At 37.4% G+C, this 25416-nt stretch overlaps 1 protein-coding gene and 1 long non-coding RNA gene across 4 annotated transcripts; one reads left to right on the plus strand and one right to left on the minus strand.

Annotated features, from left to right (window-relative positions):
* Positions 1–5614: 5614 nt before the first annotated feature.
* Positions 5615–24792, minus strand: mylk4a (myosin light chain kinase family, member 4a). 3 transcript variants are annotated; one of them, XM_032565958.1, is made up of 15 exons: positions 19007–19116; positions 14198–14319; positions 13707–13803; positions 13102–13522; positions 12456–12715; positions 11224–11329; positions 10632–10725; positions 10195–10304; positions 9839–9980; positions 8923–8993; positions 8704–8832; positions 8478–8630; positions 8305–8383; positions 7902–7956; positions 5615–7786 (listed from the first exon to the last, which is right to left on the minus strand). In XM_032565958.1, the coding sequence occupies exons 2-14, from the start codon at positions 14222–14224 to the stop codon at positions 7903–7905; spliced, it is 1743 nt and encodes a 580-aa protein (XP_032421849.1). In that variant the 5' UTR covers positions 14225–14319; positions 19007–19116; the 3' UTR covers positions 5615–7786; position 7902. The 3 variants fall into 3 exon arrangements, with proteins under 3 accessions (XP_032421849.1, XP_032421848.1, XP_032421847.1); XM_032565957.1 differs by lacking the exons at positions 14198–14319; positions 19007–19116 and adding an exon at positions 24599–24792; XM_032565956.1 differs by lacking the exon at positions 14198–14319 and having other exon boundaries at positions 19007–19824.
* Positions 18398–21680, plus strand: LOC116721927 (uncharacterized). The gene is made up of 3 exons (XR_004339691.1): positions 18398–18493; positions 20538–20709; positions 20835–21680. It is a non-coding gene; the product is annotated as an uncharacterized LOC116721927 (long non-coding RNA).
* Positions 24793–25416: the final 624 nt, after the last annotated feature.

A 25416-nucleotide genomic window follows, 5' to 3' on the forward strand; every position in this document is an offset into this window, starting at 1 on the left:
TGTTGCTTATGATGTTTTCCTTTTGTAATTGCTTACATGGTAGAAATAAAAATAGATATAAATATAGAAATAGAAAAATCCTTTATTGTTCCACAGTTGGGAAATCCAATATGAGGTTAACTCATCATATTGTCAACACGAAAAAAAAACATTTTTGAAAGAAATCCACAAGATGTCAATATTACACTTTTATTGCATGCTAAATACACATAAAAACAATATTTTCCTTAATAGATTTTTTTTCTTCTTCTTGCTAGGCTTCATGTTGTTGAATTGTGTCAATGAAAAGCAAAGAGGATAAGGTGATCTACCTTTACAGGCCTATATTAAACTAGCTACATCTTCCTTAATAAAGCTAATTGCAATCACATCAGGCAAAAAGTGATATGTTAGCTGAATTAACTTTGACTACTTGTGTTTTTTTTAACTAAACTCACTTAAAGCTTTCATATTTATTAGTTCTCCAACAAATGATGTTGTTTCAGCTAAAACAAATTACATTTTGCAAAGTTGCATCCTTTACTACAACTTTTACTTTTGTTGTTAGGTTAAGTAAATTCAAATTTGTCATTGGGTTCCAGTTTTTTTATTTGGTTTTATTATTAAACCTCTTCTGACCTGGGCAGGTTATATGGAAAACTTTGTGTTGATCTATCAAGTCCAATCCCAGTAAAATCTGTAGAAGTTTGTTGTAAAATTGAGAAAAAGTTCAAGGAAAGACATTTTTTGCAAGGCACTGCAAGTCTTCTTACAACTGATTTTTTATTTATTTATTTTTCCTAATTTAATTAGCTTATTTATCATAACTCTCATTCAAAAACAATTCTTTAAAACATGTCAGCAAGAATGTGAACTACCATCCAAAGCTCCCCTGAATAGACACAGGCACAGTAAATCTTTCTTTTTTTTTTTTTTTTGCTTGCACCGTCTGCCACACAACACATAAAATTTCTGCCTGAAAATGGGCTCTTTGTGTGGTCAAGTGAATATGGCCTGAAGAATGAACCGCAGCACTGTGACTCTTTTCCTGTTTCTCCATTCTAAAAGCAGACTGGCCTTAAACGAAGACAGGCTTAGAATTGCCAAGACCGAGGGCAAACCACTGAAGAATTTTTAGTTTTGGTCAGGTATCAGTTATCTCAGAAAGTAGCTTATAAATCGATGTTTTTCTCTTAAATAAAGTAGCTTGAGAATGATGCAAAGGCAAATATGTTCTAATTCAATTATTGTTATTAATAATTCTTTCATAACTATTATTAATAACAATTAATTATCTTTTTTTTTTTACATTTAACAAAATACATCCATCAAATCATTGCATCTTTCACCTCACCTCTCTGTCTTGCCCTCATCTCTTAATTTTCAGATTTATGTCTTTTATCTCCTGTTTCAAACTCCACCGTGGGAAACATTTCACACTACAAAAGCAGCAGCCTTACTGGTTGCCATTTTGTTGCCTTTTTCTGTGTTTTTGTTGGCCAGACTTGCTGTTTTTGGGAGTCAGGCAGAGACCAGACCAAGGATCTTTTATCCCCCTCATTGCAGTCCCTACGGCAGGGGAATGGCAGCTTGGCCCATCGATCACAGTGCACTGGGAGGGAGGACAAACTCCGTGGGTGGGATGGGAGAACATAATTGAGAGATGTAGGATATGGATGTACGAGTTTTCATGTTAGCTTGAATGTTGTATAATATATGTGTGTGTATCATGTGCGGATTCTGTGTTCAACACAGTGGACAAGGCGAGGCAAGACTAAGGTGAGCCAATGAAGCGTGGCAGAAGCAGAAGAAGTAGATGTTTGCATGGACACAAGGTCAAGAGGGAACTCATTTGTCTGACTGCAGAAATTCAAACAGATAAGTACACAGGCAGCATGCTCTTACAATCATTCAGACACATACGCTTCGCATTCACAAAACGCACACATTTATTTTGTTTGAACAAGACTCTTGGCTCCATTTAGTACCTTCAGCAAAGACTCCCCAGTATGAGTTATTGCATAAAAGAGTGAATCACATACATACACAAAGAGTTGAAGCATCGCGCCTCTTCAGACAACAGAGGTCTCTCAGCAGGGCTGGCAGAATGAACAGAGACCCCATGCAGGCTGAAGGATGAACCAGAGGGATGGATAAACACAAATGCAATGGAAATGGCCCCACTGTAGGACCGCCTGTCCAGTAGTAAGGCCCAACCCGGAGGTGATATGAAGCCAAGCAGATGACCCAGCAGTGGGGGACCTCTGAGATCATTAAAGGCTTCAAGCGCAGCCATTTGATCAGAGTGGAAACCACTGAATGAAAACATTGGCTACAGCAAGTTGTTGTGCTTTCTCCCCTCGTCTGGGAATTAATCTGCAGGTGGGTGGGAGCTATTTTCATTTTGGAAGTCAAGCTTCACTATTATTGGGTAAAAGTACAAACTCCATATTGGCTGCATGAAACTGTACTAATGCTGATCATTTGTCAGGGTCTTTGTTTCAAAAACCTGAAATACAAAACTCTTTGGCCAGTTAACCAGGGCAAATATTTTGTCTCACAGAAACCTAATCGTGTGTTCAATAAAACATATATGTTCGAGTATGAGCGGTCAAAATGTGAAAGCATAGAAAGAGGTAGTGCATATGAACATATATTGATAAACCAGCTTTAACTTTGTTTTCAAGTGTATTTTAAATCTCTTATCTCTATTTTGGGGAATTTCCTTAAGGGTTAAATATTCATCTATGTGGAAATTGAGTTACATTTGAAATGCCAATGTCATTGTTCCAAGTCATTTCTTGTAAGCTTATTTTCTAAAAAGTTAAATCCCATTTTTAAAAGAAAACAATTCATAGCCTAAATCCATTGCCATTGAATAATAACCTAACTAAAAACCAAGTAAATAACAAAAAGCCAGCTGACATCTATGCAAGTGACAGTGTGACCCAAGTTCAGTGTTTTTACACTCCAGATGCTGCAAACAACATCTGAATGTTTCACAAGGTTAAATCAACTAACTGTTCTGTGTTTGGTGGCTATTTTACTATTGTTTTCTTCACGCATACCTGTCGTGAAAATTCAACCACACAAACCGAGCAGCAGCAGCTTGAAACTGTCTATGATTATTGATATTGATATCAGCGATAGCCAGGTGTGAATTCTCTCGGGAAAACTGTGAGAGGATAATTGGACGTTTTTATTGGCGACAGGCCTCGGCAGTGTAAAAAACAGATCAGTCACTCAGCGTGTTTCCACCACTGGATGTGATGACACGTGTAGTGCTATTAACTGAACATAAACGTGGTCTGGTCCCTACACCACCCCACCCTCCTCCTGCTCAAATCAGAACCACCTGCTCAGGGCCCTGAGAACTGCCTGGTCCTCTCTGCGTAGCTCCTGTGAGAGAGAGCACCGCTTGTTTGGACAAACGTCAGGGCCAGCTCCAGGGGCTCTCACATGAAACGAAGAGCACAGAGAGGGAATCTCGCCCTTCATGTAGCCTTTTTCAACCCCGAGCCTCATCTCTCCCCTTTTGAGCTGGACCCAATATTTTTTAATTACATCCAGGAAACTCCTGTTACAAAGGACACTTTCTTAGCGGGTCTGGTGGGAGGTTGTGTGGAGTTCTGGGGGTCACCCTTTACTTTTTTTTCTGAGTATGTGTGGGTGGTAGGTGTATCAGCTAACAAACTCTGGAGTTTTCCACCTGGAGATCCAGGTTAACACTGAGAACTTTATTTCCCAAACCTAGAAAGGCACCGGTTGTTGAAAGACACAGACAAAAATCAACTGCACAAAAATGCTGCAGCTGCTTCTCCACATTTCCTCTAGTCGCACTATGTTTTAATACTTACAAAATTTATTGCATTATGGAGATTTATTACAAAGAGTTTTGTTCACTTCTAGGTTTTTTGCTGTTGTGGTCTCTAACTGACAGGAACACAAGCACTATTTGTTATCTTTTGGTCCAATAAGTCCATCTGGTTTTGATTTGGCTCCTTGTAATCTCCCTCAGAGATGTGGATGGAGGGGACTTACAGGCAAAGCAGAGTGGTGGAGGGGCAGATCTTTTTTTTTTCTCCTCTTAAATTGGATTTCTCACCATTCCAAAGTGGGCCTTGGACCTGAGGAAGGAGCAATAGCTGGCACTTAGCTTTGAACCCTTGGGCTTAGCAGAAAGAAAAAAGCAGGAACAAAAGGAGAGGGAAAATTCCTCTGGATAAATCAGTATCACCTGTTTTGCTCCACAATCAGCATGTTCTGAGTCAGATTCTCTTTGCCGTTATTTGTTTATACAGGAATAAGTGAACTCTCTCTGAACCATCATAAACATGAAAGCTTTGGTTTCTGATGAATTAAATGATGTGTGAAACAGATGAATCCTAGACTAAACAAACAGTTACAGGTTGGAAATGTTTGTGGAAAGATTTAGAAATTTCTCCTCCCAGTGTTATATTAACATTTTGTCATAACTGTTTGTTTGCAATACCCATACACAACAGCAGGAGTCAGTAGATCAGTATAAACTTTGTCAGGGTTTGCAGTACGTCACTTAATTCTTGTAATTATCTGCAATTGTTTTGAGTCTGTTTGTAACAGAGTGAAACCAGTATTATTTAATAAATTTTAGCTTTCATAGGATTTTTAAATTTTTATTTTACTAGTCATATTTATTCACGCATTAAATTTGACTGTTTGTATCTCAGCTGCTTGCGTCAGGCCACCAAACACATTTGAAGTACAATAAGACTTCTACAAACTCTTTGACAACACGTAATTTCTTACATCTTCAATGCAAAATAACAAACAAGAAGCAGGAACTCAACAGATTTCCATCAAACCAAGACATTACTTATTTGCAGCACAAATACTTCAAACAAGGAAAGTTGGTAACCTCCAGTTTTATCCCATTTGAAAAGGTTTATGGGGAGGAACGCCTTCTGAATTTGTTTTTTTATGAAGAGAATGTAGCTCCCTATGATCTCCAGGTCAAGCTGGTAAAAATAAAGTTTATTTCATAGTAAGACAACAGAAAACAAGGTAGGCCTTTTCGGGTGAAACCTTAGGTATAATTCAAGCTTGACTAAACATCGACAGTAAGTCATAAGAATGATTATTAATAATTTAATGAAAAAAACCTGAATGGTTTTGGACAAATATAGAATATAAGTCAAAAAGTTCTAATCAGACTCAATCTGATTATAATGTACTGTATATTGAATTATATACATCGTCCTAATATATGTAAATTAAACCAGTATTCCCATATCTGGGCCCCACGGCGGTATATAGCAGCCTAGTTTTTGTCAGATTGCCCCAGGGCAGCTATAGTTACAATCAAGTAGTTGGCCAGCCACCATCAACATGTGAAGGGATGTGTGTGTGTATGGGGGGGTGTGCGTGCGGGTGTGGGTGTGTGTGTGTGTGTGTGAATGACGGGGTGTAGTGTGAAGTGTTTTGGTGCCCTCTGGACTTGATAAAATATACAAGAAGAGGCCATTTATTGTTTTTAAACGTCAGGTCAATTTTGAATTGTGACAAATTGTCCAAATCTGCAATATAGATTAAGCTCATGACAAAAATGTATTTTGTCTGGCAATATTATCTTCAAAAAATAAAAGAAGGAAAAACAAACTGTTTAAAATGGTTTGTTTAATGGGATTGTGCACACTTACAATTACATGCTGACTTTGTTAACACTCAGTGACGACACCTTTAATTTACAAGCAAATAGCGCTCTGACAATAATTAAAACATTCATCAAGGTAAACTAAAACTACATAAATGTTCTATGAATGAGTAGTGGATTATTTTTAGTTTGTGAGCCTTCACAGAAGGCATTTCGAATGTTTTGGGGGGTTTTCATACATAAATCTACAAAAGCATTGGTGCAACCAAAAAGACTCCAGAGGCAGGCTAGCCAGATAGTACTGTTAAAAAATAAAAGTAAAAAAAAAAATAATTGACTGTGTGAGTCACATTTAGACTTTAAAAGTGGGCAAAACACAAAGCTAGTCATGCAATAAAAACTAAACTAGTAAATTAAGGTGGTAAGACATAAACTGTGTTTGCTGAAGTACGTTTTCTAAAGTTACATGTTTGTTCAGAAATCAGACATGGAAGACATGAAGAGACTTGACCATACAATCTGTCCACCAAACAAGATTGGTGAATTATCGTTTAAATAAATAATATTATAAAGTGCAGGTACTACATATTCTGACAGCAGACATACAAATATCACCACAATCAGTACATTTTTAATTTAAGGGCCACATTCTTTTATTCTAAAATCATATCTACAGACTAAAAGGAATATTTATGATTTAGGTAAGTTTACAGTTATTACTTTTATACACAGCACACTACACATTTAAGGTTTGTAAAAAGAAAGCCTCAAAGTAAAAACTATCTTTTAATGCTATATCGTAGTCTCACAGTAAACTATTTGAGCTTTTCTTTTGTCGTGTCCTGATTTATGAAGATCGACACACATTGGCTTTACGTAAATGGAATGCTCACTTGTCTTGTCTATTTTGAATAGTGGCTCAGAAAAAAAGCACCTCCTTGTTGCATATATCGTTTGGGAAAGATGAAGTCAGGGATTCCTTATTTAAAATGTCCATCAAGTCCTTCATCACTTGATTGGAAAAGGGCAGGATAAAATTTTGAGAAATACTTTAGTTACCTTTTATTTCTTTGAATTGTTGAAAATATTAATGAATATTGCATTAGTGGTTGTGCTTAAGTCCTTTTTTATGTATTTTTTCCCATTGAACAACTATATTCATAGAAAAGGCTAGATTGTTCTAAAAGGTTTAATATGACCAACATACATCTGCCTTACTTCAATGGTATGTTCTTTCGAATTTTGATGAGTAGCAACAAGAGAGATCCCTCACTTTGTCACATTACATCCAAACCACAGGAAACATGATGTTTTGGATTACTATTTAAAGTCTCTTCTATGCTGTGATCAACCTAAAAAAATATATCAGTGTATAAATATCAATATACTCAAGTGTAAGTTGTACAGTAACAATTTGGTTACATCCACAAGATGTACTTTGATTACAGGTCAGATTTTCCTAATATTTGTCATGTGAAATTATGCTATAGCAACAAAAGATGTGCTTTTCTCAGACATACTTTTAGGGTTGCTATGTTGACAAAGGAGTTAAAAATAGATGTGCACTGTTATGCAGTAACAGCAATAGACCTTTTCTTAGCATGTCTAAGTCTTTTGCAAAAAAAAGAAAGCCACACAAAACATTTTTGCCACATTTTAGCTAGATATAAACCAAAGTAAGTAGTATTTGAAAGTGAAGCCTCAAGCCAGTCATGCACTTCTAATGAAAGCAAAGATGGCACGCAAATCAGCCTCAAGTATATAATACATAATGGTTCATCAGATACTTATAGCACCATTTTTTAGATACTAAAATAAGGACAGAAACTAGTAAAATTCATAAAGTACATCCCTATGGCAGATCCCTGACAACATTTTAGAAATGAATAAACGTTATGGACTTTACAAAAGCTGCATGACGGGAGTGTTTCCACAAATATCTATTTGAATAAACAAGAAAGGATAATGCGTGGCTTTACAAATTAGTAATGTGAAGAAACTAAACCAGGTGAGAGTACATTTCACATTCTTAGAACATACGGGATCACACGTAACCTGAAAATCAATCCACATCTCAGGTGCTTCAGTTGGATTTGGAGAAGTCTAGAAGATTTCACTGACAAAAAGGGTTGGTCCAAGTTGCCACATCAGGAGCCATCTCGTTCTTGTCCAGATCTAAAAAGAACCATTGAGAAGGTTAGTTTCCGGAGGTCTAGTAATGTCAGAATAAAATTTAAGAAATGCTTCCCCCTTGTGGATAGATGGATGGATGGATCACTTTCAACTTTACCTTATATATCAATCAGGGGTACGCATGATGATCTGCGTGATCTGCACATATTTTTCTGTCAAAAAATTTAAAAAATCGTGTAAAAAATATTTTATAAATATTAAGCAGCATCAAAGTGCAATATAAACACTTATTATAGAATTTGCTATGTCTCTGTCTTTTTGTCTGTCTGTTATACATATACATGTAAGCATTCCACATTTTTAAATATCATTTAATATTTATTCTTTTTTTACTAATCCATTTGTAAGATAATGATAAAAGTAATCTAATTTTGACGTAATCACCCGACACTCTCCATCTTAAAAATACATTTAAAGTCAAATCATAAGTCTTTCATAAGATTTGGAAGAATTAAAGATAATTCATGACCCACAGTTGTTTTTCAGTCATTTTTCTCTACCTTTGTAAAAAGACGATGATGTAGAACAGAGTCGGATAGCCATGGATGCCTTAATGCCTCACAGGCTCCCATCCTCCAGCTGATGACAAATGTAAGACAAAAATACGTTTCACATTTTAAATTCTCACCAGATATTAAAAATTCCAGATCATACAGAGACACAATGCACTTACGTTTTATTTATAACAAGGAGCCTAGTGATAAAGTCTTTTGCTTCCACTGAAGTATCTGCAAACTCCTGTTCCTCAAAGTTCCACCGACCAGCCAAGATGTTGTTTAAAGTCTGATTGTCATCATCGCCAAGGAAGGGACACAAACCGCTCAGGCTAGCATTTAAAGAGAAGGAAGGTTTACCGGTGATTTGAGCACAGCTGAGCATGAATTTGCGTCTTTACTTACAGCATGTAAGTTATGACACCAAGGCTCCACATGTCTGTGTTGAACGACACAAAATCGTAGTTGACGACCTCAGGAGCTAGAAACTCTGGAGTTCCAAAATTCACCTTTAATTTCTCCCGTGGTTTATATCTGAAACAGGACATGGTTTTTCAATCCAGGGACATTTTGCATATTCAAAATACCAATGAAACATTTAGTAAATCAGAAATAGGAACTTACATCCTAGCGAGGCCAAAATCAATTATCTTAATCTTGTTGGTCACTCTGCTCACACACAAAATGTTTTCTGGCTTGAAAGATCAGGAAAAGTAAAAAAGAAGACCTTTAAATTACTTCCAGTAAATAAAACTATGCCACAGACCTTTTTCTATTAGTTATTCATTTTAGCTAGAAAAGGAACAGTCATCGTTAAAAGAGCCATTTCTGACCCCATTTAAAAAAATAGAATTTATATAGAGCAGCAAAAAACATTTTTGATTTGACATAAAAAAAAGACAAAGTAAAATGTTTTATTTTGAAATCTAAGAAAATTTAATTTAGGTCTGTTTATACTTTCAGATTTTAGAACAAACTTAATGAACAAACTTTTGAAAGGATTAAAATCTTAGCATTTTGTAGAATGAGTCCAGCTGAGAGAGCCTTTTGCTGTAGTCTATATAAAATTATTATTTACATAGTTTAAAGTTAAGAAACATTAAATTACTTTTCAAAGCTTTGTACAATTAAGGACCATTGTAGATATTCTACGGAAATACTGCATAAAAACAAAGAGAACCACTTAAACCACCCTTTTTTATTGCCTTTATTAGTAAAAACATTTCTTATTTGGGTTTGTAAATGCCACAGAGTGGGAGCCAAAAAGCCATATCTGACTCTGGAGCCACAGGTTGAAGAGCCATGAGCTAGACATTTGATTTTAAATATCTTCTTAATTAAAGTAAATAAATGATGTGCATACTTTATAAATTCAAATGTAGTGACCCAGTGTATATTTGCCAAAAAATCTTGAATAACATTGATAATGCAGTGCAATCTTTACTATTATAAGGTAGCAGAACTTTTCCATAACAACATCTGTTTCTCAAAGTTTATGCAGAGATTCCTCACCTATATTGTTTGTGTTTATCGTTGTTACCTTTAAATCTAGATGCAGTATCGACATTTTGTGCATATGCTGAAGGCCCTCGCAGATCTGTCGGATGAACACCACAGCATCCAACTCCATCAAAGTGTAGTTTTCATCAATAATCCTGTCAAAGAGTTCTCCTCCACCAACACTGATAGTAAAGACAAATGCAAAAACAAATTACATATGCAACAAAAAGTGTAAGCATTTTGCTTTAAAAAAAATCCCTCAATGCAACCTATAGTAAATTAAATTAATAATTATTATATTAAAAATTTTAATATTGAGTTGGTATGTCCTCTTAATTTATACACATTACATACATGTACTGGAATTCTAAAAAAAAAAAAAAAAAGGTATCATACTATTCAAGTACAAGGATGATGTCATTCCTTGACTCATAAGCTGCATAGAGCTGGATCAGGTTGGCATGGTCCAGATTATTCATGACCTGGATCTCATTCTTCACCACGTCCTACCGAAAACACAGGCACAGAAAGATGCAGAGGCAGACAGGAAGACGCACAGATGCAGGACACAAACAGATACACAAACATAAAATGAGAGGTGTCAGCTGTTCTCTGCGATCGGAGACTAGGTCTGGTCTAGGTCAGTTATTTTCTCACTGTGGTGAGAAGTATTCCCTTTGCCTCTGTTCCAGGAGAGGCCTAACAACATTCTAGTAAGTACTAAAAACTGTAACGGCCCCCTGGTTTTTTTATATCACACGTGGCTTAGTTCTCATGGTAGGAGTTAAAATAGACTTGCTAAGCGTCATGGCAACGTGTCTCAGGTGTCGTACCTTTTCTTTCTGGCTTCGAGCTTTAATGACTTTTGCTGCCAAAGTGAGACCTGAGGAGTTTTCTACACATTTGTGCACCTGACCGAACCGGCCCCTGTAGGAAGAGTGGGAGAAAGAACAATTGGCTTCCTGTTGCTGCACAGACAGCCAGTTGTTCTAGGCCATGCAAATTATGCATTGCAGCAGTAAAGAATCACTTAATAATGGGACATTGACAGTGGAGTGCATCTTTCCCATGAGAAATCAAGAATTGATCTTTCCTTCTGGAAAGTGTTGCGGTTAATCTGCTATTTTATTCAAACTGAGCCAGGCCGCGCCTCTTCTTTGAAGGCCCGGATTAACACCTAGTGATTAGCTACCAGCTGGCGCTGTGGATCCAGTATCACATACCAGTCAGTCTTCGTGTAAAAATAACTGCCATGACTCTGGAGTTATGAACCATTGAGGAGAGGAAGAGAAAGGGTGGAGGAAGAGGACAATTACACAATGGGCCCTAAATCTGGAATTGATCTTTATATGGTTTTTGTTCAGCACTAATGCAAGATTTTTACCTATTTATTTTTGGTAAGTAGAAAAGAGGAGCAGCACTCACCCGCCTAGGACCTCTTGCCAGTTGATTGTGTAAAAGTTTCTGATCTGGTTTGGCTTAGCAGACACAATGCGATGATTAAAAGGAGCTGCAGGAGGAGGAGTGGTATCTAAAAAAGGCCGGGGAGACAATCAAAATTATATCTTTTTTCTTCTAAGTTATAAATAAGGCGTAACATACATGTCTCACTAATAATCAGCTGCTGTTGACTTTTTAAAGTATTCATGCAACCATTGTTGCACTGGCATATCATGTACAAATTTCTTGTAATAAATAATTACAGATAGAGTTGTTGTCTGTGTATTGTTTATGAAAGCAGACAGCTTGAATTCAGGTCTCAGGTTCCAGACTGTGCTCTTCTCTGAATTTCCATTTGTTGAACTGTAGAATCCAGATCAAGTGTGCTGGAAATCTCAGTGAAGAATCATTATTGCATTAATACATTGTAAATTTTAACCCAAAAAGTATATAATCAGATTAAAAAGATAAATATTACATATTACTGGATAAAAGAGAAAAATATATATTACATAATCTACTGCATTCAGATAGATGAATAGTAAATCCCAGACATTTACTACTGTATTATTTACTTCCAGAACCTTTAGAGATGCATGTCTAAATGTGTCTTTGGAAGTTTGTTTTCCTCTTTTTTAAGTTGTTATTTATTATTATTCTATTCCTGTTGTAAAGCTATTAAAAATTATAAAAGTTTATTTTAAGATAGCATTTAACCTTTATTCCAGAGGATAATAATGATTTATGAGTCAGAAATGAATGCTCCTGATCATTTTTTGTTTTTTTCTATTATTTTATTTAGTGCAAGATTCACATCTTGGTCATGTTGATATGCTTTCAGTTTTCACTTGAGGACCACCTAACTCTCTTGATCACTTGTGTAACTCTGAAGTGGTTGATTCAATTTTATTCATATCTTGTTTATTGACATATTTAATATTTTTGAAATCAAATGATAGTGACACATTCTCCCTTGCTTTAGTCTCGTTTCCACTTCCTCAGAGCTCAGTTTTACATTGCAAGTAGACTTCTACATCAATAGTACAGTTACTGTAAGCAAAATAAATAGTGTGCAAAGTGTTTTATTTATCGAAGCTTTACAAACAATATACGTCCTAACTTTCAGGATAATGAAGAGAAAGTTCTAGTCATCAGTCTCATTAGCACCAGCCTTCACTGGCATTGTCCTGCTATTTAAGAAGAGGGACGTGACTCACCGATGAAGAACCGCTCACTTTGATCGTCATCTGTCGTTTTTTCATCAGCATTCTCCAGTTTCCCCTTCTCCAACTTTTCTTTAAGGTTGAACTGGATTTGAATCCCATCTGCCGTGAAGCTAGCCCAGTCTTCATGCTCAGAGCTCTCATCATTATCCTCTTTCTGCGTTTCTTCTCTTTCCTCCTTCTTGTCTTGTTCTGTCTCAGTGATCTGGTCCTGCTCAGTCTCTGTGCATGGTGTTGCTTCTTTGAGGTCATCGCTGTAGATTGAAGTTGATGGGTTTTATAGGTTTGTTTAGTTCTGTGACTTTATATACTTTGCAAATTTAGATAAGAAAAATTGGATGCAAATGTGTCAAAAAAGCACCAAAACAAAACCAACATAGCCTCTACAGCATGAATTTGAAAGAAAAAAATGAAATAATGAAACTGGCAGGTTAAGGTTAATTGCAAACAAAACCAGAGCAGCAAAGAAAACATCTGTTTTAATCAGTGATTCATATCTGCATTCAACTATTTTGTTTGAGAAAACAAAATAGTTATAAATTGTTCTATAAGAAGGAAGTTTACCAAAACCTAAGACCCTGTGCAGAAATGTAGATTGACTTATTGCCACAGGAGTAGTGATAGGTAAATACAATCGTACCTGGTAGCAATCTCTTCTTTTTTATCTACATCGGAAGAGGGCATCTCGGAGACTTCTATTTGCTCTTCAGAAGCAGAAATATTTTCTTTCTGTTGTTCCTTGGGAACTTCAGGCTTTTCTTCTTCTGCTTTCTTTTGCACTACATCATCCACTGGCACTGCTTTTTCCTTAGTTTCCTCTTCCTCTATTTGCTCCTCAGTAACACCTTTAGCCTCACGTTCCTCAGCCACAGTAGCTTGGGAATCTTCATGCACATAGTCCACCAGGTTGCAAGCGGGGGCCTGTGGTTGCTCGTCTTTAGGGGTCACCCCAGACTCCAGATCCAGCTGCAGAAACAACTGACCCATTTTTTCTGTGTTCTCTTTGTTTAATTTCTGCACTTCTTCAAGAAGCAAAGCCTGCTTCTTTGGTGAAATATTACCTACAAAAAAAAAAAAAGAATTTGAATTAAGTGTCTGACTCACAGTATATAATTTATACCTCTTCCATAAATAAGGAAGTCAGAAATAATTTTTAATTAAGGTTGCACTGATTTTGAGATTGGTTTCTGAGCTAGGATTTGACTGCTGCAAGAATTAACCATTATATTCTATTTCTTTAAGTACCTGCTGCATCTGGCGGCTTCATCTTCTTTTGAGCTTTGAGGCTCTTCTGGCCCAAACATGGTTTTTCTGCCCCATCTTTGCTCTTGTAATCTTTCCCCTGTGAAAAAATAAATAAATAATTATTAGATCTTGTAGCCTGGACAATATCTGCACTACATCAATTTTGATGTTTGCTACTATGTTATTTATCTTTGCTTGTCAGATGTATGTTTGTCCAAAACAAAAATTCAGAAATCTGCCCTAAAAAGTTTTTCTCACTTTGAAAAAATATATTTTTTTAAGAAATAATTTTTTATTATATTTTTTTAAAACATCAAACCAATAATATCCAGATAAACTGGTGCTGAGCCTCATAACATTAAGAACTAGGCACCACCCTTTATGTAATCATAAATGCAAAAGAATATAGAGTCAAGCAATAAAAAGATAAAGACGTTCTAGTATATGTACAGTTTGTAAGCACAAAAAACCTACAAAGCTTCCACATTTACGTGATGCGAGGAAATGCTTTGGTCCATGGAGCTTTATCTTGTAATGGGGCTGCAGAGAACGTGGCTGACATGCAGGAGTTATCTCTTGTTTCCATTTACTGGCTTTGCTAGAGGGTAGTTTTCTAGTAAAAAGACAAGATGGAAATGCTTGGTAGGGTTGTAGCAGTGTACACAGAAGCGGTGCATTTATCTTATTTTTTTATATTGTTGCAAACAGAACAGGCATTTAACTGAAGCAGCAGTGCTGTAAAGAAGTATTTGACCTCACAGATTTCATTAGTTTTTTTTCTTTATATCTCAATTAAATGTTTCAGATCATTAAATATTTTTTTATATCTGACAAAAATAGCCCGAGAAACCTAGAATGAAAGAAATCACTTGATTAGAACCCAGCTCACAACATAACATAATAATCTCAAAAAGTCCCAAATGAAATATAGCTACAAAGTCATCCGCAAGACTTTGGTATTCCAGCAAACCAAAGTGATACTCTCTCAGGACCACTCATCCAGAAGGTCACAAAAAAACCTACAACAACATTTAAAGCAGCGCATTGCTCATCTACCTCAGTTAATCATCAAACAATAAGGAAGATCCTGGGCACAAATATTATCCACAGGAGAGCTTTGATTTGCTAGTACAAAAGTATTTCTGTTATCCCTGAAACATTTGGGAAAGTATTCCGTGGACTGATGAGACAAAAGTGGAACTTTTTGTAAGATATGTGTCTTGCTATATGCCTCCCTTCAGTTGTAAGTGCATAGGACAATGGTGTGGTATGGTTAGCCATAGGCGTTACACAACCAGTATTTTGATTGGGGGACATAAAAATGTCACAGACTGCGACAAGCAAGTGATACACTATTATGGAGTCATGCTATGATAGTGTTATAGACTTAGGGTTTAACCCTGCCTGCCCAGTCAGAGTCTAACCAGGCTGTGGCTTTAACCGATTCTTCCCCAATCAGCAGATTCATCTCTATTTGCAGATTCTGTGCAGTTCCTCCGCATTTTTTGGGAAACCACCTCAGGGCTGGTACAAGCTGGGCATTGTGAGCAACTCATTTGATTGTCAGCAGACTCTTTGATCTGTGGATGTATGTCACTGGATGAAAATTCCTCCAACATAAGCATCTCAACCACCATTTTCAATCTGCAACAAGACCGTCGTAGTTGGCAAGATGGTGAGCCACAAATCAATAAGAGAGAGACTTCTCAGACAATGGCCAAAAGGCGCTTGCCTGGTAAAAAATCAGCCGGGTAAAAACCAGCTTCTTGTCTTACACTGTGCTTCTTATCGAGGGTCTGGGCTATCAGCTGTTGTAAAACGATTGCTTCCTGGAGGTGTGGAGTGTGTTGAGGTTTTCAATTTTACACAATCTGCTAAAGTCTGCCCATATGTAATACGTAGTTTGGTGTTAAGAAGCTTATCAGAAATTGCCTGCATTATAATCAACCATCCTCCACTGCAGAGAGAGAGAAGTGCTGATCCAAGCGGAGTGGCTGTTCATGTCATTTCAATATTTGGAAGCATGGCCAAGACAGATTGAATTGCTTCGTTCACTTCCTCCACTGCCATTGCTAAAACTACAGACAGATTGCAATTCTAAAACAGTGCAGAAAATCAGCATAGTTGTTCACAACTACTCCTTCTGTTGGCTGATTGGCCCAGTAAAAAAATCTACCGGAGACAATTCGAGTCAAGGGGAGAAAGCCCAGACTGTGCAAGATTTTTTTTTCGAGCAGAATTGCCCAGGAAGGCAATGGCCTGGCAAGTAACACGCGCAAACAGACATCATCAGAGCATTATCATCAGTGACTACAACTTTTTTTCTCATAACCTAAGTTTCCACATTCAGGTCCACATTCTTCTCATATTCACACCTATAGTGAGGAACACACTGCTAATGGAGACACACCCAACTTAGCTAGAAACTATTAGAGTGAGACCTGACAATGGAGAAGGGGCTATAGCATACCAATCTTCACCGAGCCATACCCTGCTGCTCAGTGGAAGTGAGATATAAGTTAATACTTGAATCCAAGTGAGATACTGTCTCAAAAAAATACAGCAATATGCATGAAAGCAGAAAGAAATCTGTGACATACTTTTTCACAGCACTGACTAAAAGTAGCATACAAGTAACTGTATAGGTAAATAACAAAAAACTTGTTAATATGAAAGTTGACATAAAGGGCTGATGTTCTCAAAAACATAAAGTCACACTTTCAATAAACACAATATGACAAATTGCAAAGACCTAACTGACTTGCGGCCACAGTTACTGGACATCAACATGCACATACTGGCTTATATAATGGCATGCCTCTGCTTATTCATGGCTGATGGATAGGTAGCAGCAGGACAGTGAATTTATAGCTTATCACTTGTCGCACTCAACAGTGGAATGTGATGCTGACCCTGTGTGGAAAATATTACAAGCGATTGCAGGTTGTTCTCCAAACCTCCCAGCTGAATCGATGATACTAAACACTCTGATATCAGGTTGTGATGGAAAAAAAACTCATCTTGAACTTGAGGTGTCCCACATATGTTTTTCAACGATGAAGTTAACTGAGAGGGGATATGTTGCTAGTGTTAGGGTTCACTTAGAGACAGTTGTAAAGAAACAGGGGTAAAGAAATGTAATTGGAAAACAAGGGAGTGTATTTAGAGGCCAAAGTAACATAAAATAAATGTTAAATATTTCACACCTCTGGAGGTGGGATTGGATGAAGCCGCCACCTGACAAGCACTCTGACGACAACGGAAATTCACTGAAACACGAGCCACAAATAATTCAGATTACTTGGCAGTCATAAATGTTCAGCCAAAAAGAGAAAAAAAATCATTGGGAAGTTTTTTTTTACTCCTACAACATACAGTAACCCTTCTTTCTGCCAATGTGGTCAAGTTTTGCGTTGCTCATCTGTCTAACTTAAAAGAAAACCAGAACCTCTTCAGCTATGTAAGTGATAGCAGTGTGCACGTCTGAGTGCCTGGCTGCTGCCAGATAGCACTTAGTGACCCTTTAACAGAGACATCACAGTCTGCTTAATTACAGATAATAAAGACAGAAAGCCCAGGTCAGCTCTGGATGTGACTTCAGTGCAATGGGAAAGTGTTTTTGCGTAAAAGATTTTATTTTATTTTTTTAAATAGACATTGTATAATGCTTATACCTTTTAACTTCCTGAACTTTAAGTGCCTTTAATGAAATGCAGTGCAGTAGATTACATATGTAGGAAACACTGAAAGGTACTTTTAAGTGCATCCTCTGTTATATCGTACTGAAGACCTCTTTCGATGTTGTAGAACTTCTTTTTGATGTACAGTAAGTGTTCTGGCGTATGTCTCTAGCAGCTTTATGCCTGTAAAAAAAAATTGTGTTTTTGCTGATTATTTACAAAATAACCCGGTCTCAATCAGATTGGCTATGTAAATATAGATTTTCAAGTTTGGCCGCAGATTCTTATTTAGATCTTATTTAGATACTTTGTGAACTTTGAACACATTGAAATGCTACCTCTGGTTGGCAGTATCTTTAAGGTTGTTGTACTGCTGAAAGGTGAACCTCCAACCCTGTCTTAAGTTTTTTGTGACTCCAGTCATCTTCCTAATAGTTCTGATCAGCTTCCCTGTCCCCACAACACTAAGCAGCCACTATCATGTTTTATCATGGTGATGGTGTGGTTAGGGTGAGGTCAGCATTGCTTTTCTGCCACACATTGCATTTTGGAGCTGTTTTAGTTTGGTTTCATCTGACCAGAGCATGTTCTTCCATATGTTGGTCTTCTTATGCTCATCTTTTAACCATGCCATTCTTCTTGCCACCTTTTGATAAAGACTGGAGTGTACAACCAATAATTGTAAAAGTCATCAGATTCTTCCATTGAGGGACTATCGGGCATTGTTATAGCCATTTCATAACTGACTTGTAGCAATATGCTGTAAAACTGCCAGCAGAGCTTTAACTGGGGGAATATGGAGAGCTAGGACTGGTAGTACAAGCACAACATGTACAAAGAAATCTGAGTGAGTGAGAGTAATAAAGACCAAAAGAGAGAAGGTGAGAAATTTGACTCATCATGAAACATTGACACATGGTAAGCAGAGGGTGGGGGGGGGGTAAAATAAATACCACTGTTCCAATCAAAAAAAATCCAGGCCACTTGTATTTCAATCTAGGCTTCATGCTGGCTTTACCCTGGTGCTGCCAGGTTGTGCCCCTCTGTGCCTCATGCAAAGGAGGCCATGTTGCATCAAGCGCAAGGAGGGAGCCAGCAGCCATAAACGTGAGTTAAATGGGGACTTTATATATGTATCATGTTTATTGTGCAGTAGCAACATTTTCTCGTGACATAAACTATCTTTAATGCTTTACCTATTAAATGTATCTTGGAAGTGTGTACATGCCAAAACCCAGACGTGACCTTTTAAATCAGCCAATTATATAGAAAAATACCATACAAAGCCAAAGTTCATTAATGAGCAAAAACAATGCTGTTCAGCTTTGGTGCTGTGATCATTTTTACTTATCCTGCCAAAAAAAAAAACAGAAACTACTGAGTTATAACTTTATCTCAGTAGTTTCCACAGCATTCTGCTTTGCATGTGGAATGCTGACAAACACGAGATGAAAATAATAAATGGGCATGTAGAACCCCTTCAAGCATAAAAATTTTCTAATCTCACTTCAGAAGCTACTCTGTAAAAGCCAAAATTCAATTTTGATTAAGACCAAAGTCACCCAAAATTTGACAATGTATAGTAATGCTCTAAACTTAGGATTTTCTAGCTTCTCCCACCTTGTCAGGCTTCTTTGTAACCGTCTCTGTGGATGCTTTCCTTTTGGTTGCTTGCTTCCCTTTACTGTCTTTGTTCCTGGAGGTTTTCCGAGTTGCTGGACCTTTGAACATCATCTCCATCACCTTTGAACACTTCACCGTCTCACCAATGAAGCTGATGACCTGTTGCATGCTAAGGACCAGCTTCTCCATTCCTTCTAGCTTTTGGGCCTGCTGCTCAGACCGCTGGTTGACTACAGACATAATGGTGCTCATCTCCTGGCAGATCTGCCGCACCTCCCGCCCCATCACCTGGGTCTGGTTCACCACCCTTGGGGAGAGATGGATCTCCTCCTTGTCCACCTTGATTTGCTCCATATCCTGCTCAATATCATCAATTTCTTGTGACATCCCATCCAGTCGACTGAGGACCTTTTCTTGAATGTTGATGAGTTTGTCCATCTTGCCACTCAGGGATTCAATGTGGTTTTGGATTATATCAAATCCTGCATTACTGGAGTCTCCCATTGCATTTATGACTAAGGAACTCATAGTTTCCTGTGATACAAAAGTTACCTCAAGACACCAACTTGATACAAAAACTGTTTAGGTAAAATCCGTGAAACAAACAAAAATACTTTCACTAAAATCGCTGCCAGTTCTACAGAAAAGAAGAGAAAGCTAGAAAAGGAATCCAGAAAATATTCCAGGTACAACTCAGCAGGGAAACACTCAAACACAAGAGATTTTAAATCTTTGAAACTACAAGATAATTTAAGCAATCAGAACTATTATGAAGTCAACCCTCTGGTCTTCTCCTCATGATATGGTATTAAGAATAGAGTGAGTTGGGGGGGCCTAAATGTAAATGGCCGGCCTACGTCAGCAGGCTTCAAATGTTTTGGGAGGGAACTTGGCAGTGGTTGGGTTATGAGACATCTGAGAGGCTTTAACTGTTAAGCCCACCTCCGTGCACTTGCTTGGTAGGTGTGAAAATGATCACTGTACATAGTACTAAATGCTTAATGATTAGCCCACACTTAGGTGAACTACAGATTCATCGTAACAGGCAGACTTTTCTGTAAAGACAGAAATTCTGTGTAATGTTCAACCTGAAAAGCAAGGACATATCTACAGTAGTGATATGCTGTTGTAAATGAGGAGTAAAACTTACAGGCAATCCAGAGATCCTTTCAGGATTGCCTGTAACATCTACTCGCTGTCAAGGGAATTGAAAAGAAGCTTGACCTACAGTTGGACATGTAGCCTTCAGGCTGAAAGAAGAGATGGGTGACACAGATGATTTATGATGTGCTTACTCTCTGACAAAAACATCCTCTAATAACCTCCCGTAGGAGAGTAAAAGATCAATTTTAACTGACCTTGTGTAACATAATCATAATCCATATGTCTTATAGCTCAAATTAAGTGATCTATGATTTATCAAGACTACACTAATGTCAGCAGTATGGACAGACACAGACAGTTGTTTCTTGAACTCCCCCTGGCTTCCCTCTCCATCCAGCCCCCTTTTCTTCTTATGTTCCCACAGACTCATGCTTGAAGAGATCGTAATGATTCTGACAACACAAGCACAGACTGTAAACTGGAACAAGATGCCAAACTCAGCTCATGCCAGTTACTCACACCCATGTCTTGGCTTGAAGAGAGGTTCAGTGAGGGGGAAAGGAAGGAACTACATTCAAATTCAGATTTGCCAGAAGGTACCTCTGTCATTTCTTCTGTCTACAAGAAGAAAATTTGGATGTCCAGACAGTTTTTTAAAAAATCATCACATAACTGAGTTTTTTTTGTTTGTTTTTTAAACTCTAAAATATGCACTTTCTAGGAAGATGGCTTGGAGAGAGAACATGTTCCTTTGACAAGGCATAAACAGATGGACAGAAACCAGTCATTAATCACTTTGGAAAAGACATGCTTACACCTGTCTTTGAATGCCAGCAGATGACAGACTGTGTAGGTCGTTTCCAGCGTGCTGTAGTAGGGGATATGGACAGTGTGTCTGAAACACACACTTTTTTACAAAAACAAACAGAAATCTTCAATATTATTTTAAAAGGGTGAATTTCAATGAATTAGCAAAGTTTTACAATAAACACTTGAATGGCAGCATGCATGTGTTAGATAAATTTAGGGGACCCCCTAAGATTGTCTAAACCTGCGAGTGATAAACAAAACTTCAAATCTCTGAAGCTCATGCTGGAAGCGAACAAAGCCTTGCATCAACCTTTCTGCCACAAAAAAACTGGGAGATGAAATATCTTATTTTATTTATATTCCTATTACTGAGACTTACATGACCCATGTGAGGGCATTTGCTTGGCAACCACACAAGGCCAGCTGTTAAAAATGGAGCAGAACCTCCCTGGCAGAGAACACAATGTCCCGGGGAGTTCAGGGGGACATGCGCGGTCTGGTTACTGTCCAGCCACCTCTGATTATGTCTCCACTCACACTTCTCCCTGCTCTAGATACACTTTCCCTTAGTAACGTCAGGGGCTGAAATGTTTTTGCAGCAGTTATGAAACTCAAGCGCTCTGATCTGAAGTATGAGTGGAGTCCTTTCTCTTTCATCTCTCGTGCTCTCGTGGCCTATGACTACAGTGTTGAAGTGAAATATGAAGGGTTACTTGCTTTGTACTTTAATCATTCAATAAAACCCTGTCAGACAATACATTTCCATTAATATGTGTCTAGATTTTGTAAAAAAAAAAAAAAAAGAATGCTTCAACAATGTTAAAGTGAAGCATCAAACAGGGTGAGATAAATGTGTTCAATGACTCGTGTTAAAATACGCCCAGCTTATTTATTGGTTAGTCTGGTATACCTAATATGGGTAAATTTATTTTAATTTAATCTGGTTATGCTGAAAATATAAGCTAAATTGGCCTCCCAACTTGACTGTACATGCAAAAAAACAAATATTCACTGGTACAATTAAGGAGTCCAAGTATATTTTCATCACAGTTACAAAAACGTTAATTTAAAGGATTACTGTCATTCACCTGAGGAATGAATAATATAGCTCTAAAAGTGATATGTAGAAGGACCTATATGCTGAAGATGCCACAAATGGTGTCAAAGTCAGTATGAGAAGGCAAATAAAGCTTAGTTACATAGTTGTGGCTCTTCCACAGTAAACATTATGGGTGGATCTTCTGGATCCCAAGGGGGGGGACGGAAAAAGGAGAGGGTGAGAGGGCTTCAATTAGCCTCTAAGGTAAACCATTCCAGTATTACAGAAAACTACACAGCATGTGTATTTATAATCAGGCTTGGGTGCATGACAGCTTATATTTGCGTACTCCCAGGAAGACCTATTCCTAATTTACTGGTGTTTTCAACTGTCAAAAAAGATCAAACATAATAAATAAAATATTTTTAAATTATAGCAGGAGCTGCTGAAATCAAAAGCAAATGTCTGATAGAAAACCATCTGTGGATGATCTATCAGATCTGTTCTTAACTGATTTTAAAGAAAAAGCTAAACTGCAACACCCACTAGATGGCAGCAAAACAAGAGGTTATTAGGCATTTGCAAAATTACAGTGAAACTACCACAACTCACAGCGATACTGCTACCTATGTAATACTATCCAATTATGTAATGTTTTATCTTTTCAAGCAAAAAGCAATAATATCTCCATCACTGAGACAATAATTCATCATGTGTTGTCCAAGCTAATTCAAATAATTATGATATTTAGATGTTACATAAAAAGAGATGCTAAGGTTTTTCAAAGTAAGAGACTGGGATAAATCGTCAGCATCCCACGTATTACAATATTTGTTCACTCTACCTTGCAAGTGTTTTCTAAATCTATGACATAATGAATCACTAGGAAAAATCTAAAAACAATCCGTCTTGATCCTCAGCTTTCAATAAGACACCTGAAAGTTTGGGGCCAATGCTGTCTTTAAAACTATTCATACTTGAATTTACTTTGATATCTTTTATTTTAGTAATGGCATTCTGGTTGTAATGTGTAATCATAATGTGGAGAATAGGACATTGTTGTCACATGGAGAACATAAACAATAATTGTTGGACTGTACCAGCAAAAACTGTTTGCCTCTCAGCAGGTTTCTTGGCTAGTTTCAGCCTTGACTTTTTATTAGTTTAAGGGAACTACTCCGTTTATATATTTGGCTAAATATATAAATAGAGTATGTTGTACATTTAATTAAAATTTTGATGATTGCCTTAACAATGTTTTAGTGGATACGACGAGTCATGTTTAAAAAATTAGAATATCTGTTTGGATTCTTGTATCTATGATCAAAAGTACCTTGTAAAAAAAACCTTTAAGCTGGTATTAAACAGGCGTTTTTAAACCAACATTTCTGTATAAACAACATTTTTCTTCTTGGTCTAATGTAATATTCTAATATAATGCAAGATTGTATTTGCTGTAAGCTAAAACACCATACTGCGAAAGACTGGCGACCAGGGTGTACCCTGCCTCTCGCCCGGAACGTTAGCTGGACATAGGAACCAGCACCCCTCCCGACCCCACTAGGGACAAGGGTGTAAAGAAAATGGATGGATGGATAAAACACCATAATTACCAGAAATTAAGGTTTGGAAACATCAGTAGGTTAAATATGTCTTGGTGTAAGGATGTTCACTTACTGAACTGAGTTTCTGAAATAAATTAACTTTTCAAGAGTATTGTAATTTATTGGATCTAACTATACAATATAATTCCAGTTAGGAAACAATACTTTTTAATGCATTGAAACAAAATGCATTAAAATATAAGACCAAGGGCGTGCCGTGGTGGTGTAGCGGTTAGCGCGACCCGTATTTGGAGGCCTTGAGTCCTCGACGCGGCCGTCGCGGGTTCGACTCCCGGACCGGACGAAATTGGCCGCATGTCTTCCCCCCTCTCCTTCCCTGTTTCCTGTCAGCCCACTATCACATAAGGGACACTAGAGCCCACAAAAGACCCCCTGGAGGGGTTAAAAATATATATATATAAGACCAACACATTTGAATCTATAATATTTTACAAATGTTTACAGATACCCTTTTGATAGAAATAATATACTTTGCTTGACAATTTGCTTACATTCTGAGAAGCTGAGAGCACATCTGAGTAAAGTATTATGTTCTTATCTGCAGCTGCACAACAATAATATTTGACATTTAGCCTTCATGAAATTATTGATGCAAACAATAGTATGAGACATATTGAAAGATATTGCCGCAATTATTAAAATAGTCTATATACATTTGAACCAAATGCATTCATTTAAAAAAGTTTAAAAGTGTATATATTTTAAATGTGAGAGTAATTTATTAAATAGGCGGTTAAGACTGATGGATAAAACAAAAATATGTCTACAAAATAATTAAATAAAATAAATCCTTATATTCTCAACATCTCATATTTAAAGGAATCCATTGTGCATAAACACTTGTAAGACACTTAATCCACAGAGAAAATGTTTTTAAATGTTGTTAATACTGACAGCACTCATGCTTGGTTAATATCCTAGTTACATATGATGAGAAAAAGAAAAAATGTGTTAAAAATTTTTTTGCTAATGTTTGATATTGTTCCATGTGTCAAAGTGAGCTGTAAGTACCTGGTTGGCAAATGCTGTGTGCCTCCTCCTGTAGCAGAGTAAATCGAGCAGTTTGCCCCAGAGGTAGGAAATAACCAGACACATGTTGTTGACTAGAAAAATGTTTCCCACTAAGACCAAGTTCTCCATGACTTTCAGTCTACCTCTCATCCTACCTATAGCCTTCCTTTACTTCCTATCTTTATCCAAGAGGGTCCCTTGGAGTTTCGGCAGAGGAGCCTCAAGAGAAGCAGACGTCAGTACCTCCTCAGAGTAAGGAACACCTCATTAGGACTAGATTATCCTCCACAGCCTCTGTTAATTCAGTCAACTATCCACTTCAATTTGACACTTTGCAGCCAAAGGGACGGTCAGCATGTCCTTGTTATAAAAGAGTGACAGGTGCCAGCAAAGAGTGTCGGAGACACAAGCTGTTTCACCATCCTCAGTTCATGTTAGCCTGTAACTGTTACATTCTACATGCAGACACTTTGTGAACTGAAATACTTAATTTAGCACTGCATGAAAAATCAAAATAATTTCTGTTCTTGTCTTCCTGTCAGCAAAGGCAGTCAAAGATCCTTGTAAATAATCAGCTTTCACTATTTCAATACTACTCAAATCTCAAACTGGCCACCACAATGTGCCGGGTAAGGCCCCAAAGCTCCACCGTGGAGTTTCAGTCCCCACCCGAGCTCCTGCCACATAGACCACCAATCTCCCTGGCCTCTCCTACATACACATCTCCAGTAAGACTGTGTATGCAGTCTTACTCATGGTGTAAGTAAGACTAACACCAGCAGCAACTAGCAAACACTTGGTGGAACTGTGCTTTGGCT

This window comes from Xiphophorus hellerii, chromosome 6 (assembly GCF_003331165.1).
Source record: "Xiphophorus hellerii strain 12219 chromosome 6, Xiphophorus_hellerii-4.1, whole genome shotgun sequence".
NCBI lineage: Eukaryota > Metazoa > Chordata > Actinopteri > Cyprinodontiformes > Poeciliidae > Xiphophorus > Xiphophorus hellerii.

What these genes read in the sequence shown, in the direction of transcription:
- mylk4a (XM_032565956.1), bottom strand. Translation starts at nt 19,537, where the DNA reads ATGAGTTCCTTAGTCATAAATGCAATGGGAGACTCCAGTAATGCAGGA. An exon ending in AAGTGAGCGGTTCTTCATCG is followed by an intron (nt 11,330 to 12,455) that starts GTGAGTCACGTC and finishes GGCCTTTTTTAG; the next exon opens with ATACCACTCCTCCTCCTGCA. An exon ending in TACTGCATCTAGATTTAAAG is followed by an intron (nt 8,994 to 9,838) that starts GTAACAACGATA and finishes TGATCTTTCAAG; the next exon opens with CCAGAAAACATTTTGTGTGT.